The sequence below is a fragment of the Plasmopara halstedii genome (assembly GCF_900000015.1).
Source record: "Plasmopara halstedii genome assembly, contig: Scaffold_2386, whole genome shotgun sequence".
NCBI classification, from domain to species: domain Eukaryota; phylum Oomycota; class Peronosporomycetes; order Peronosporales; family Peronosporaceae; genus Plasmopara; species Plasmopara halstedii.
The window spans coordinates 2,274,421-2,288,443 of record NW_020189293.1 but is presented as its reverse complement, the minus strand read 5'-3'; the positions used below and the strand labels follow the sequence as shown (position 1 = coordinate 2,288,443).

The 14,023-nt window shown below is 44.0% G+C and overlaps 6 protein-coding genes across 6 annotated transcripts; 2 read left to right on the top strand and 4 right to left on the bottom strand.

Moving 5' to 3' along the window:
- Positions 1-607: 607 nt before the first annotated feature.
- Positions 608-2,228, bottom strand: PHALS_03929 (aspartate-trna ligase; the record flags this gene model as incomplete). Its single annotated transcript, XM_024718236.1, has 2 exons — positions 608-1,982; positions 2,059-2,228. The coding sequence occupies 2 exons, from the start codon at positions 2,226-2,228 to the stop codon at positions 608-610; spliced, it is 1,545 nt and encodes a 514-aa protein (XP_024583654.1).
- Positions 2,229-2,250: 22 nt separating this feature from the next.
- Positions 2,251-3,379, bottom strand: PHALS_14974 (uncharacterized protein). Its single transcript, XM_036407152.1, has one exon. The coding sequence runs from the start codon at positions 3,189-3,191 to the stop codon at positions 2,931-2,933; it is 261 nt and encodes an 86-aa protein (XP_036263405.1). The 5' UTR covers positions 3,192-3,379; the 3' UTR covers positions 2,251-2,930.
- A 344-nt stretch (positions 3,380-3,723) lies between these two features.
- Positions 3,724-5,847, top strand: PHALS_03928 (Uncharacterized conserved protein, contains GRAM domain; the record flags this gene model as incomplete). The annotated part of the gene is made up of 6 exons (XM_024718233.1): positions 3,724-3,946; positions 4,029-4,132; positions 4,266-4,926; positions 4,990-5,063; positions 5,143-5,304; positions 5,377-5,847. The coding sequence occupies 6 exons, from the start codon at positions 3,724-3,726 to the stop codon at positions 5,845-5,847; spliced, it is 1,695 nt and encodes a 564-aa protein (XP_024583652.1).
- A 39-nt stretch (positions 5,848-5,886) lies between these two features.
- Positions 5,887-9,145, bottom strand: PHALS_03927 (uncharacterized protein; the record flags this gene model as incomplete). The annotated part of the gene is made up of 10 exons (XM_024718232.1): positions 5,887-6,214; positions 6,293-6,335; positions 6,416-7,639; positions 7,707-7,837; positions 7,900-7,971; positions 8,072-8,100; positions 8,172-8,220; positions 8,291-8,857; positions 8,940-9,006; positions 9,091-9,145. The coding sequence occupies 10 exons, from the start codon at positions 9,143-9,145 to the stop codon at positions 5,887-5,889; spliced, it is 2,565 nt and encodes an 854-aa protein (XP_024583651.1).
- A 419-nt stretch (positions 9,146-9,564) lies between these two features.
- On the top strand, positions 9,565-12,652 carry PHALS_03926 (serine protease family; the record flags this gene model as incomplete). The annotated part of the gene is made up of 6 exons (XM_024718231.1): positions 9,565-10,260; positions 10,330-10,485; positions 10,552-10,704; positions 10,761-10,955; positions 11,023-11,256; positions 11,546-12,652. 6 exons carry the CDS (start codon positions 9,565-9,567, stop codon positions 12,650-12,652), a joined length of 2,541 nt encoding a protein of 846 aa, XP_024583650.1.
- A 186-nt stretch (positions 12,653-12,838) lies between these two features.
- On the bottom strand, positions 12,839-13,529 carry PHALS_03925 (uncharacterized protein; the record flags this gene model as incomplete). The annotated part of the gene is made up of 3 exons (XM_024718230.1): positions 12,839-13,286; positions 13,354-13,426; positions 13,505-13,529. 3 exons carry the CDS (start codon positions 13,527-13,529, stop codon positions 12,839-12,841), a joined length of 546 nt encoding a protein of 181 aa, XP_024583649.1.
- Between the last annotated feature and the right edge of the window lie 494 nt (positions 13,530-14,023).

The window sequence follows — 14,023 nt, the reverse complement described above, 5'->3', positions numbered from 1 at the left end:
ACTCTTTGCGCAAACGAGACGCAGCAGCTGATTGCACGACTAAGCCCTACGAGCGCGAGAAACAAATGTCTTCGCTACTAAGTACCGCCTGATCAACTGATAATTCAAACTATACAATTTTGCTACGTCTTAGTTTCGTTTGCCTTGTCAATCGCATGTTGCTTTTGGTCTTTGGTTGTGCCACAACGTCGCCAACGTTTCAATAGTCGACCAGTAACACCATGACCAGGTAACGTGGTCTCTTCAGCACTATTGCTCCACTCAGTCCCCTTTGCGCTTCAATAGCTATCTTGCCATGCGATATTCAGCAAAAAAATCTTCAGATGAGCCTTCTTTACTCAGTCGGACAAACATTGATCGACTGGGAATCAAAGACCTTTGTTAATTGATGTTGGGAAATGTAATTCACGATCGGCTGGGATGATTTTTGTCAAAGTTGAATCTTAGATTTATCGTGCAGTAAATGGCATACATAAAGATAAGCAATAGAAGAGATTAAAGCAAAGTATTACAAGCTGTAATTAATCCTCTTCGATTCTGCATATCACAATGCTTTTCGACATCCACCTTGAACGTTGAGCCTTAAGCCTTAAGCCGTAAGCTGCGTTTACGGAAACAACCGTTTAGGGTCACGCGGGAACATAGAAGCCTTACGAATATTGCCCAGTCCCAGGTACAGCATGACAACTCGCTCTAAACCAATACCACCGCCACCGTGAGGAAGGGCACCAAGGCGGAACGAATCGATATAGCTGCGCAATGATTCCTGAGGCACATTAAGCTCATCCATCCGTTGCATCAAAAGCGATGCATCGTGCACGCGCTGCGCTCCAGATACGATCTCTTCGCCACGAATCATCATGTCATATGAATTGCTCCAGCGCTTATCCTTTGGGTCCGGCATCGTGTAAAAAGGTCGCACAGCCAATGGATACTTGTCCAGAATGTAAAAATCGGTGTCATACTTTTCCTTTACAAGGCGTCCCAGCCACTTCTCGTTCTCCGTACTCAGGTCCTCGTCGGGTTCCTGATCAGCACCAGCTTCCTTCAACATCTTCACACCCTCCTCGAAGTTGATAATGAGCGAAGGCTTAGAATATTTAAGTGGTTCAAAAGGGTGCTGCTCATTAATGATAGCGAGCTCGTTCGCGTATCGATCTTTAAGACCATCAAAAATGTAAATAAACAGGTCTGAAAACACTTCTAGAACCTCATGGTAGTGCTCTTTAATAGTCATCTCCAGATCAAGACCCACAAATTCGCACATATGTCGGTGCGTGTTCGAATTCTCAGCACGAAAGACGGGACCGATTTCAAATACGCGCTCCAGACCTGCAACCGCACAAGCCATCTGCTTGTACGTCTGCGGACTTTGAGCCAGTGCAGCATCTTGGTCAAAATACTTGAGCGTAAAGCAATTAGCACCGCTCTCTGACGCGCCACCTACAAGCTTGGGAGTGTGAATTTCAACAAAATTGTTCATGATAAGAAATTCTCGGAAAAGTAAGCCCACGGCAGCCTGGATGCGCATAATGCACTGGTTTGCGGGCGTTCGCAAGTCAAGCGGGCGAGTGTTCAAACGAGTCTCCAACCCAACATTCGCGAAGGTAGAGCCTTCAGCCTTAACAAGGTTGTCGGGACGGGCAGCGTCTTCGACTTGAAAGGGAAGCTCAGGTAAAGCCTTGCTAACTACGAAGAATTTTTCAATATTAAGCTCCACATCCTTTTGCGTTGTGCTAAGCACGGGGCTGGAAGCCACACTGAGCGTAACGAGCACATCAACAACAGACTCCTTAGGTAAACTGGCTGCGAACTTGATCATGGGCCGCGAGACGATGTCGCTTTCGTGTAAAATGCCCTGAATTGTGGCCGTCTGCTCGCGTAGCGTGACAAATGCAATTTTTGACTTGGCGCGCACGGCTTGTAAGTAGCCACGCACCCAAAATCTTTCGCCCTGCAACTCTGTGTTTAAATCCTTAATGCTGCAGCGAAGGGAATGATTGATACGTTACAAAGACTTTCAACCCGTGCTGCAAAGAAAAATTGCTGGCTACATACGATTTATACGCATGCTTGGGGCGCTCCTGCGACTGGATAAGCGGCATGTCACCGTATACTTCGTTTAGCGTGGGACCAGCAGCTGCCGCAGACGCTTTCTGGCGCTCTAGAATGCGCAGCTCTTTCTTAGTCAGCTTCTTTGGGGCGGGTGCGGGCGTTGGGTCAGCCATCTTTAATAATGCCTACGGGCCAAGAACATCCTGCTCGTACTTAGGAGAGACAGCTTATCTAGTTTATTTTCATCGCTCGAAGGCGATCTTGAACTGACTGAAAACTATGTATACTTTACAGGTCTTGCGCAGGCGGTTGCAATTTTCAGCACAAGCTCGAACCAGAGTGGTCACATTATTGGCCGATCCAAACGGTGATGAGAGTCTGGAGACGATATAAAGATGAATTTTTGCGTTTCTTGTGTGATTTTCACTAGTGCTACCAATGTAAACAGTCTATTCTACCTTACATGGTGAAGTGAGGTGCTGTGCTGCTTCGTTTCAATGACGTCAGGTAAAGATTTCTCGCTGCGCTTCAACATTCCAGCGTGATATAACAGCAAATTTTCCTCGAGAGCCGAAGCAGTGATGATAAGAACGTTTCATCACTTTTAGCCTGGCCAGAAATATCTCAACATTTGAGCAACAGCAAGGTATGACACGCAGTAAACTGGTCTGTATGCTCCAAATCATGCCAGACGATTAGACACCATGCGGAATATGAAGATACTCAAAGAATACGCTTAACCACCATTCCCATTTTGCCATGGGAAGGTCACCAGATTCCTGACTGCGGTTGTTAGAGTGGCTACAGGCAACGAGAGCAGCATGATTGAATACCTGTTACTTGTCGCAATTGTTAGTAGTCTTCAGAGTGAATAATTAACAGCTAGCCTCGCTGGCAAGAAGAGGCGAAGAAATCTCTGAAGCAGTGAATACTTCGATACAAGTCGCTTTGATTAAATGTCGAATAGATTGAACCGAATTACTGTTGAGATTTGGCTTTGACGTCGATAGCCTGGGTGCAAGCGAGGGTTTCGTGATTGTTAAATGCGTCAAGTCGACGGAATATCTACGTCCAAGTTTCACTCCATGTGGGATTTTGCTATCGATCGAGAAGATGGCCTCTAAAGATCTATGCATTGTTGAGCAGTGAGTTGCTAATCCTCCACTAGTGCTTGAGGCAGCATCGCCGAGATGTATGCTTGGCCACACGAACCCTTCGATGTCTTAGATCGCGTGTAAACTAAGTCTTAACATTGATGTTTTCAAATTTTTACGTTGGGCTAGCATATCCCACAAAAATTTTCTTGTCTTAATATCGAGATAGATGACCTTTTAGAAACGTCAAGCTTCTTCAACATATCGGTTTCCATCATGCGATATGAACAAAAAAGGTTATTTTAGAAAATAATGCATCAACGATAAAAATTTTCGCAGTGTCGAATGGAACTTGTGTTGTTCATTCGCCTGCTCCTTCTCGTCGTCAGCTAGAAGCAGCAGAAGTCGTTGTAGTCGCTACCGCTACGAAAAAGCATTGTTTTCGCAACATATACGCGCAAAACCGACTTGAACCACGTGACGACGAACCGTCACCGCAACGACATTAAAAAATTTCAGTCTGTAGCATCACGAAGAGCGCCATCACACGAGCTATAGTCTTACTGACAAGAATATGAGATTATTAAACATAACTAACGGCAAAGCAAGCGAAGAGCTGTCGCTGACTAGTAATTGCGACAATCATCCGCAAGTGAATACTTTGCTCGACAAAGGGATCTTATCACTAGATGGTCCTATGCAGAACGAGATGGAACAGGTGCAGGAGCAGGAAGATGTGCGCGATCAAGTCATTTGTATGATTTTCGACTTGCCCGTGTCTACACAATTTTATCAAGGCATGTTGGTAAACGAAATATAAGGACCTTGTTTATTGATAAGCTAAGAATTTTTGATGTTTGATTGCCCTTTGCATTGCAGACTTTTCTTGTGCAATCGCGTCAACTCTAGCTATGCATGGACGCATGTATCCAACGAGTTCGCACGTGTGTTTTTACTCGAATGTGTTTGGCCGTGAAAGAAAGGTCAGAATAGTACTAGAGAGGGTGGAACTTTAACCATGATACTGGCACTTTCTATGACAGTATCAAGGCTGCGACCGTTATCATCGTACTGAGGCTATCCCTTATTGTTTGTTGTCGGTCTTGTCGACATTAGATCCTGATCCCCTACGAGTCCATTTGCGAAATCAAAAAGACGACGACAATGATGTTTCAGCACGCAATTCGACTTACGACATTTGACAAAGACGAGTACACGTTTACAAGTTTTTGGGGCAATAATCGTGATAGCTGTTGTGACCTCATAACCAAGACGCGTGACCGCGTGCTTGCTGAACTACGACTTATTGCAAGAAAGTCATCGGTTCCGCGCACTTTGGCACTGCAAATGTCTCGTAATACCGAGTCACCTAATCCATCCTCGCTATCGTCCCAGGATTCTTCTGATGCCGCAAACATATCAAAAGAGAATGAAGACGAAGAGGGCAAGAAACTAGAAGAAGCAGCCTTGTGTGTGGGCGAAGACAGCAATAGCAATGCGGCTAAAGAAAAGAAATCCACTGAAGTTCATGAACCGACAAGTCCTATAATTCCGCATCGACTTAGAGTTGTGTCGGATGTGGACTCAATCGCGCCCAAGGATATTTCGATGACGCCAATTCGTGAGGAGGCCTTCTCTTTGTCGGTAGACACATTCATGCAGCTTTTCTTTTTGGACAATGCACCATTTGGGCTAGACAAATTTAATGAGCAACTGGGTTCTACTGAAATAACTGTCAACCTGTGGAAGACACCGGTGGGCGACGATGGATCTTTTGGTACGTCTCCAGACGTAGAAAAAAACCGAGGTAAAGTTGCACTGAAGCGCTGTTACGGAATAGGCAGGACTCGCTCACTTCAATTTCGAATTCCCATTGAGGCTCCGATCGGTCCAAAGTCATCTCAGGTTGATGTGGTACGTTTTGCAAAAACACTGCTTTAAGACGAGTCTTATGAAGCAATCATTAATAGCGCGATGAATTTTTCAACTGTAGCTTCAGTGCCTCAAAAAAAATGCTCGGGGGGTTTGTGTTATAGAGAGTTCTACCCGACTTGTGGATATTCCATATGGAGACTATTTTAGTGTAGAAGATCGATGGACTATCGTGCCACAGCCCTCAAATTCGAATGCTTGCAAAATATTTATAGAGATGAAGGTGCGTTGTGACAAGCAAAGATGACATAGAATTGAATAGTAATAAAATTGTTGTGTGGTATGACTGATTTAGGTGGTTTTTGGTAAATCCACATTTTGGAAAAACACGATTGAGACCCGTGCCATCAAAGATAACCGATTAAAATGGGAGAAATGGGTAGGAATGGCGAAAGCTTTTCTAAACTCAAGGAAACTAGATCAAGATGTGTGTATTCTTGAGCGTTCTCCTACATCTGATTTTTCGTCAGACAAAGCAATAGTGCAGGACGCTACAAAAATGGATCAAAGATCAGTGCAACATCGAAGCAAGCCAAATTACTGGCACCGAAATTCCGTTGGCGCAGTAATGCCATCTGAAGGGGCCCAAGTAGCCCACGTAAAAGTGTTTCCTTGGGTATTGGTTTTGCTTCTTGTACTTGTTATTCTGCGCCTGCAAATGACGCTATCCAGTATTCAGCGCACCTTGTTAGTCAGTACTGAGCGGATCAGTGACCTTTACACAAAGATCAATGACCTACAAACGCGTTCATGTTTGGCAACGTAAAAGCTCTCCACTAAGTATTTTTCTAATATATCTTGTGACTTAATTGCTTGTGTCGGTAGCATTAAACCACATTGTGTGAAAGTTAACGCGTTTCTGCAATTTATGAAGAACCTGATTTGCCTGAAGGTCTGTGTCGTGTTGCATGGAGCGGTGTATTGATATAAGTTGTTCTTGCCGAGACGTTTGAGCCTGACTTTCTGAAACTATGTGCTCGATCGGGCTTTGTTTAAGCTCATTACGCATAAGACGCAGTAGACGCTGCAATGCACGCAATTGAGAAATCTGGAGCGGATTGCGCATCACGTACACATCCGACGGTAGTTTTGCGATCATTCTGCTCATCTCGTAAAGCATCAATTCGTGAGACCTTAAAGAGATATCAATGATTGAAAATGTTGGTCGAATCATAGATTTAACAGCCACAAATGATTCATAATTCGCAAACCACGACACCAAATTTGATCCTGATGAAAGAAAGAGCAGTGATTCTGGAATGAATTTTTAACCAAAACAAGATTTAGCGTGCCGTTATCCAAAAAGAACCAGTCTAACAACTTCCAGTACGTACCTTTCGAGCAGCTTTTATTGTCCCAAGCTCCATTATGCAGCTCTCTTCCAGCTGCTAGCACATCATCAGGATAGATTCTAATAGGTGCGATAGCAACAGCAGCCACGTTTGACCGCAAGTCATGATCCCCTTGAGGTGGACCCCAGTGAAGCCACAGTGTTAACTCTAGCGGCTTTCGCTGCCGCAAAAAGGTAAATTTTGGTTCAAAGTGCAGCTTGAGATTGAACCGGGCTGTTTGATCTGCCATTTCGCCGCCAGATGAGAGTTTTGAAAATATTGTGGACGAGCTTTGATACCATTGTACGGCTGTCCCGGGATGCGCAGTAAGCACAACAAAACTATCATCAAGTTCTAAGCCAGCCATACTCCTCAGCAGCACTTCAGCATAGATAAAAGAAGACGACGGAGAGTGTTGGAGTACACGAAATTGCTGCAGTACAATATGCATTTTAGAATCCTCCAATGTGAATCTCAAAACGTTTTCCCATGCTTCGTTTGTGTTTGTGGTGAAGGTGACGAGATTAAGCGGAGAATCGACAATAATTTTCATATCGACAAACGATCTGGAATCGAAGAGAGAATTGTGTGAACCTATGAAAGAGCTCAAATTTCCGTAAGCCACTCCACTCTGTTGCGTTTGCCATTGTTCCGCTATAAACAAAATAAGATTATGAATCAGTGCTTCCTTGTCTCCCACGATCTTTTGTAATCGGTCCAACAATTGAATTCCATGATTCAGGCGTGCTAAGAGATTATTCACAAGCTTGTTGAGCTGCGACTGCAAAGCGAGAAAATTTGATACGCAACATTGTTCTTTGTCATCTTGACCTGCCAGCTTATCACGTAACGAAGGCTTTTGGATGAGCTCAATGCAGCGGAGAGGCTCCATGGTTAAGCGACTAGAACTGCTTTTCTTGTCATTGCGTGAGCGTTTGCGGGAGTGGGTGTCATCCATCGACGTTTTTTTTTCTCGCAATCGCAGCCGATGACAACAAAGCTTTGCATATGGCGCGAAAGCTTTTTGTATGACAAGAACGCTGCGCTTAATAAGATACCAGTCATTCACATGGTGATCGCTACCCGCTTCATTCTCTGTACTGTTGCTGCTTGTTTCAACAATTGTAGATAAGTGATTCAGGAGAAGTACTTGACGAAACGCCGAAAAGTCACCTGTATGAATCCCCGCAAAGTTAGCAGCATACGCGAATCCTACATTCTTAAAAGCTTCATGCCATACAGTGATAGGTGAGCATTCTTTATAAACAGGCCTGATGCTGCCATTAAAACTCACAAAGAAGAAGATCCATAGATGATTTCTGTGCGTTGCTGGAAAACCCCAGAAAATAAAATGAGCGGTCGACATCATCACAGCGCAAACAAAGCACATGATACTGGCTTAAGACATCAGTCTCCCACATGAACCTGACAGGTGACGGATTTGTCACACTTTATAATGGTATACAATCCAGTGAATGTAGACGTACATTTCGACAGGTGGGGCAGGCAGTGCATAGGAAACGATTAAAACTCCATTTGAATGTACATGTATCGTATTGCTCGTCGTACCTGTCACAACTAAAGTTGAGACATTCACTTCCAATCGGGAAGACTGAACTTTTTGTCTGTTATCCCATAATTCGATGGCACTCGTCTCACGAGAAGCCGAGGCCGTGAAATCCCATTCGCTAAGCTCAGAAATAAAGCAACAGCATGTGATTTCATCAACTTTTGATGGTAAATAGTGACAGTGTGATACTTCGTTGTTTTCACCGTCCAAGGTCACGATGCTCCAGATGTGAGACTTCCTATCCAAAGACAGTTGGTGGACAGCAAAGAAATTATGAAATACACACGAAATCGTTTAGATATATTTACCTGTCATCATCAGCAGATAACCTGATCTTTCGTTGTGCATGGATCAGCATATGTGGTTTGGAGGCGTGTGTTCTCGACACATACGCACAAGACACCACCTGAAAGGTTTCGGGTGGAAAGCTTGTTATACTATGGGTCACGTCCACTTGTGTATACCAAACGTAAAATCCACTAATATCACCGTCAGTACCTCTTTGCAACCTTAAAATCATCACTGTTTGCGCATGGCGTTCGGAAAGTAGCACATGGGGACCATCCGATATCAAACATTGTGGCGAATTGCAAGCGTTACCAAAAACTGCTTTACTTTCGCCGTCTGGTGCTTTGTTATCATGTGTCAAATAATTCAACTTGTTCAATAAGCGCAAACCAATTACGTCATCGCTATCTGTATCAAACAATATGCAGAAGAACAGACATTCACGCCCTTCGGGTGATACGTTATCGACAAGGTGATTTGTGTATCTCCTTGTGTGTACACCAAGGTTGCGAGCTACTGACGAAGTATCGAGTGATAGTTCGTGATCACTTTCTTGTTTGCCGTGGAAAACTAGTAATGGATAGTGACTGTGACGTAGAGTAGCTACTATTAGCACTTTATTGCGCTGGCTCTATTTTTTAACACAGTGGTCGCATGCTCAAAACTTACATGGCAAGCTCAGTGTCCTCAACTTCTTTGGCGGCGACAAGACGCGCGTCTGCTGGCAGCGCGAAGGCTTCGTCGTATTTGACACGGCAAACACGAAACGAAGATTTTTTGTCTTCAGCATGAATGACAATGCGCTGAATCTGTAGCCTACCAAGCTCGCAGCGCAAGAGGAAGAGCGCATCACCCCACGCTAGAAGGTTAGTCATTTGTCAATTTTCAGGCAACAAATAGGGATGACAGGATTACTTTAGTTATTAATCTTTACGATTATGCCCGATTGCTGTTTGATGTAATTTCGGGCTTTGTGAAACTTCTTAATGCCAGCTATTTACTGGCTTTTAAAGTTTTGTCGGTGCCATGAACGCTTAAAATATCCTTCAATGTAATTTGTTTATTCAGGTACTTGCCCAAGCGGATTCCTGCTACAGAGCAGATGATTTTATAGTTTTACCAGATGTTTAAAGTACGAAGTAACTCCCAATATATCCTTACAAAATATAAATAAAGCATTATCTACCAAGATTGCGTAATGAAACTGGTGGCATATTATCAGTAATCATGATTAAAGAGTTCAGCTTCTCAAGTGCAGTACAAGTACTGAGTGTTGTCTTGACTTTGAGGTTCGATGACCGTTCCAGCGGAATCATCCTCTCCTGGTCGCCCAAGACCATCGTTGCTCTTTGGCTCGCCAGGTTTCCGCATATTACTGCTATGGCTTACACCGCTTTTAGCGTTATTGCTAGCCATGTGGGGTATCATCGGTCGATTTCTCACTCTTCCTCCTAAACCTGTAGCCACCACAGCTCTTATCATCACATGGATTTTATACCTCGTCATCCCTCACATCCCCGTGCGCCTTTTAGACTGGCCACTAGTCATTACGCTAGGCCTCGCTATTCTCTCGCACTTGCCGCGATACAACAGCTTCGTTATTCATGGCATTGTGACAACTTTACTCATACTTTACGCTATCATCCGCAAAAGCCTAGCGAGTGTCGAAGAGTCTGATGTTGCAAAGGCTGTCGTAGAAACATTCACAGTGCTCTGCTGCTTCTTTCCACTGTGGCTGTCATGTTGCAATTTGCACTTGTGGTTACCGTCAGATCTGAAAGAGCTCGAGAGAATTGAGCGAACGATATACGGCAATTTTCTTGAGACTGAATTTATGCTTTCGAAAGTCGCAGGTCTTGGAACAATTCATGTGCCATATTGTGGTGATATCAAGCTTCGACCAAAAGATTTGGTGCTTGTGCACGGTTACCTAGCAGGAAACGCGTTCTGGAGTGCTAATTTACAGGCACTTGCAAGGTGTTACAACGTGGTGCGTCCTGAGAGACATATTATCACCCCTCCAGGCCTTGTATCTTATTGTTAAGGTGGGTTTTTGTAGTTTGCCGTAGAGTGGAAAGGAATTGGGCGGTCAGACCGCCCGAAATGGCATCCAAAGACGGAGAAAGAAATGGATGACTTTTTTGTTGAATCGCTGGAAGATTGGAGATCTGAACTTCATCTTGACCACTTTATTCTTTGTGGTCATTCGATGGGGGTGCGTTTTCACGTGGTCATGCGATATTGATGCTTAAGCTGACTTTATGATGACGTTAACAATCAGGCCATGTATTGTAGCTATTATGCGGAAAAATATCATCAACGTATCGAGCATCTAATTCTTGTCTCTCCAGCTGGAGTTAACAGCAGCGAAATTAAGCAAGAAAATCTTCCTTTGCTTCTGAAGTTTACATCGTTGTTCTACATAACTCCAATGGTACGCTATACTACCTGTCATCAATTGCCTGGGCAACTAATATTTGTTGCCTGTAGAGTATAATTCGATTTGCAGGTCCCTTGGGTCCGAAAATTGTTCGATGGTCGTGGCGAAAACGCATCAAATGGACACCAGCAACAAACATTGTTCGGTCTGGAGAGGTAGATTTTGGCCTTATAACGGATTATTGCTACCACAATTGGGCCCTCCAAGCATCAGGTGATATCGCGTTTTACACCCACTTGCACCCGGTACATTTCTAAACGTCGGCTTTCTAATTAGTCGCGCAATAGCTGACAAAAGAATTGCTATATTTAGGGAGCAAGTGCGAGACGCCGAGCGTTAGACAGTGTTCTTACTGCGGATACATTTCACGTTCCATTAACCATCATATACGGTGGCGGTATGGATTGGATGAATTCAAAATATGGCGAAGCAGTTGTCCGTCAGCTGGAAAGGACTCAGTATGCGGTTTTTCGTCTGGTGCCAAGTTCAGGCCACCAGGTGTTTATGGACGATCCTAACGAATTTAACCAAATACTTGTTCGGGCGGTACGTGACCAAGAGCATGCGGCGGCTGCACCACGTAATTTATAGCCAACTGGTATAAAGGCTGTTATTGTCATCTCAATAGATTTTTTTCCATTTGAGTACAAGTGTGACATATGCAGTAATCTCTCTTTCGCCAGCTCACTAATGTTTCTCTCATGATTATCTAACACGTTTCTACACTAAAAGAATTTTATAGGTTAAGTCAGTTGATCGTACATGTGGAGACCTCCATGCCATGACATCATTGAAACAAAACGGTGGGAAGCACTTTTCATTCTGCTACCAATAGCGCTCAGAGTTTGCGGTCATTGTTAAAATGACGAGTCTCAGCGAAGACGAGTGGAGCTTGGTCAGTGACAATCAAGAAGTGTTATCCGAAGTGAGCTTTGACGAAGTAAACGAAGGATCTGAAGTTCATGAAACGTCTAATTATGAAGTATCAAAAGTCAGAAAAGAGCCTTTAGATAATCAAGACGAAGCGCTGGCTTCTGAAGAAGATACAAATGAGGTGCTTTCGCTTCTTGCTGACTCAATGTTATCAGAGAGATCAAGTTTTTCGAAAAAGAATTCTCTTTCGTTGCTTTCGAAGGCTCACCGAAAGCGGTTCGCTGGCTTTTCTCCACACTATGCATCTAATCACCGCAAGACCAAGAGTTCATACCCTGAGCGCTTGCGAGCTATCACTTCAGCCTCGCGCTCACCTGAAGAAGTTGAGCACCTGAAGTACAATGTGCTTACATCTTCAAAGCAGGACCAGTCAACTCAAGTCAATCTCAATGTTGTTCCTGAGCAACCAGAATACACTGTTGTCACAGCTTTTCAACCAAATTGTTTTGTACGAGGCGTCTTTATAGCACAGCCAAAAAATTTAAGCGTGACACGTTTTAAACAAGACCAGTCTACTCAAGTTGACTTGGACGATATGGAGGTAAGTTCGCTTGAAAATCGTAAAGTGCTATCTTGTGAAGCTCCTGTACGATCACTGGAGGCAACGAACAAGGTTCATGCCACGTTTCAGGACAATGAACGTCTTTCGCTTTGTATTGCAGAATTAAAAAGTGTGGCGGTCCAAATTGAGCAAAAAATTCTGCTTCAAGAGCAGATGATCGGATTGTTTGAGCGCAGTTTGACTTTGGTCGAACCCTTTACCAGTCTCACTACTGGTAATCAAGATAATCCGCAGACAGTTGCGAATAATCTCAGACAAGCAAATGCTCATTTGAAATGTCAGATAGCGCTTCTGCGTGGGGATGGTAAAGTCTTAGCTACCTACAGCTTAGCCGAGCTTGAAGAAGTAGAGACTATGCTGACACAAGCTATGGGGAGCATTCGTGGCATCATTCGAGATAAGTACCGATCAGCTGTGGAGAAGCATGATACGAACAATTTGCCTTGAATTTCAATATTGGTAGCTGTACCCTCTCGTCGGCATCAATTTAAGTGTATGCATCGAGTGCGATCAGCTGCTTCATCAACCGCAAAAAAATCAAAGTGAATTTCGGATTTCTCAAGACAGCGTCTACTGCAGCTGGGAATTATCTTTTGATGCATTTTCTTTAATACAGATATATTGTTTGGCAACTTAGTCAAACATGCCGTTGTAAAATTGCAGCAATTTTTGACGACTCTTTTGACTCTGTAAATCAGCGGCCGATCGAACCAATTTGCGCTTGATTTTTTTTCCTGAGATCGCACTGCGAATGGTGTCCGAGTCTGATGATGAATCTTCGTTCTTATCGTACTCATTTCGATATCTGCGATGACCCTGTTTATGCTTCTTCTTTTTCTTGGGTTTCTTCGAGCTGGATTCGCGGTGATGCCTTTTATCTTCATTTTTGCCATGCTTCTTTTTCAATTTTAGGCATTCCGATCTGATCCTTTTCTTTCTGCTGCTATCACTTGAGTCTGATGAAGACAATCTGCTCCTGTCCGAAGACGACGAAGATACGGAGACACTGCGCTCGCGTCTCTGCCTGCGGTTACGATTTGGCGGCGATTTTGGGCGCCAGTGCTTTCGATCTCTAGTTTCGCTGTCACAGCGGGAAAATTCATTCGCATCAGAGCATTTTCGCGGCAGAATAACAGAAACGAACTGACCTCGTGGTAGATCGCTCGTTTGATCGAGCGCGGGAGCGCGATCGGTCCCGTGAACGCTTAAAGGTCTTGCTGTCTATTTAGGTCGTGTACCATTCATGTCCTAGTCGCTATCAGTATGATTATGGCGCAAGGGTATGCAGCCGTACCGTACCAAATCGTCGGCCATAACGAGTCATTCTTGATTATCAGGAATCCCTAACAGATTATGTGCATAACCACGATACTAAAATCAAGATAAAGTATCTTGGGGCACTTTTATCATACAGAAGTGTTCTCAAATTTTAAAAACGTCCCAGTTTACTTTTTTGTGAAGCCATTCATTATACGTGCATTATACGGCACAGGCCATCACCGTACAGAGAAATTAGGTATTGTGACGTACCTGACCAGAGAGGTTGCAGATCCTGTCGAATTACGATCGGTTTGCTCGTGGAGGAATTTTTCACTTGAGAAATGGTTGAAGTGATAAATATTTCGCGAACGAACGCTTTCAGATCACCTCATGGTTGCATTAGCTATGGAGCTGTCGCGTTTGTGCCACTCCATGCAGCAAGACGCGCTTCCATCGGATGTCCTTAGGTGATGGTGAACCGCTACGCCCTAAGCCGCAAACATGACCTTGAGACAACGCACATTCAGTAAATCCTCACTGTTTAGCTTACAGTTGAGT

What these genes read in the sequence shown, in the direction of transcription:
- PHALS_14974 (XM_036407152.1), bottom strand. Translation starts at nt 3,191, where the DNA reads ATGCATAGATCTTTAGAGGCCATCTTCTCGATCGATAGCAAAATCCCA.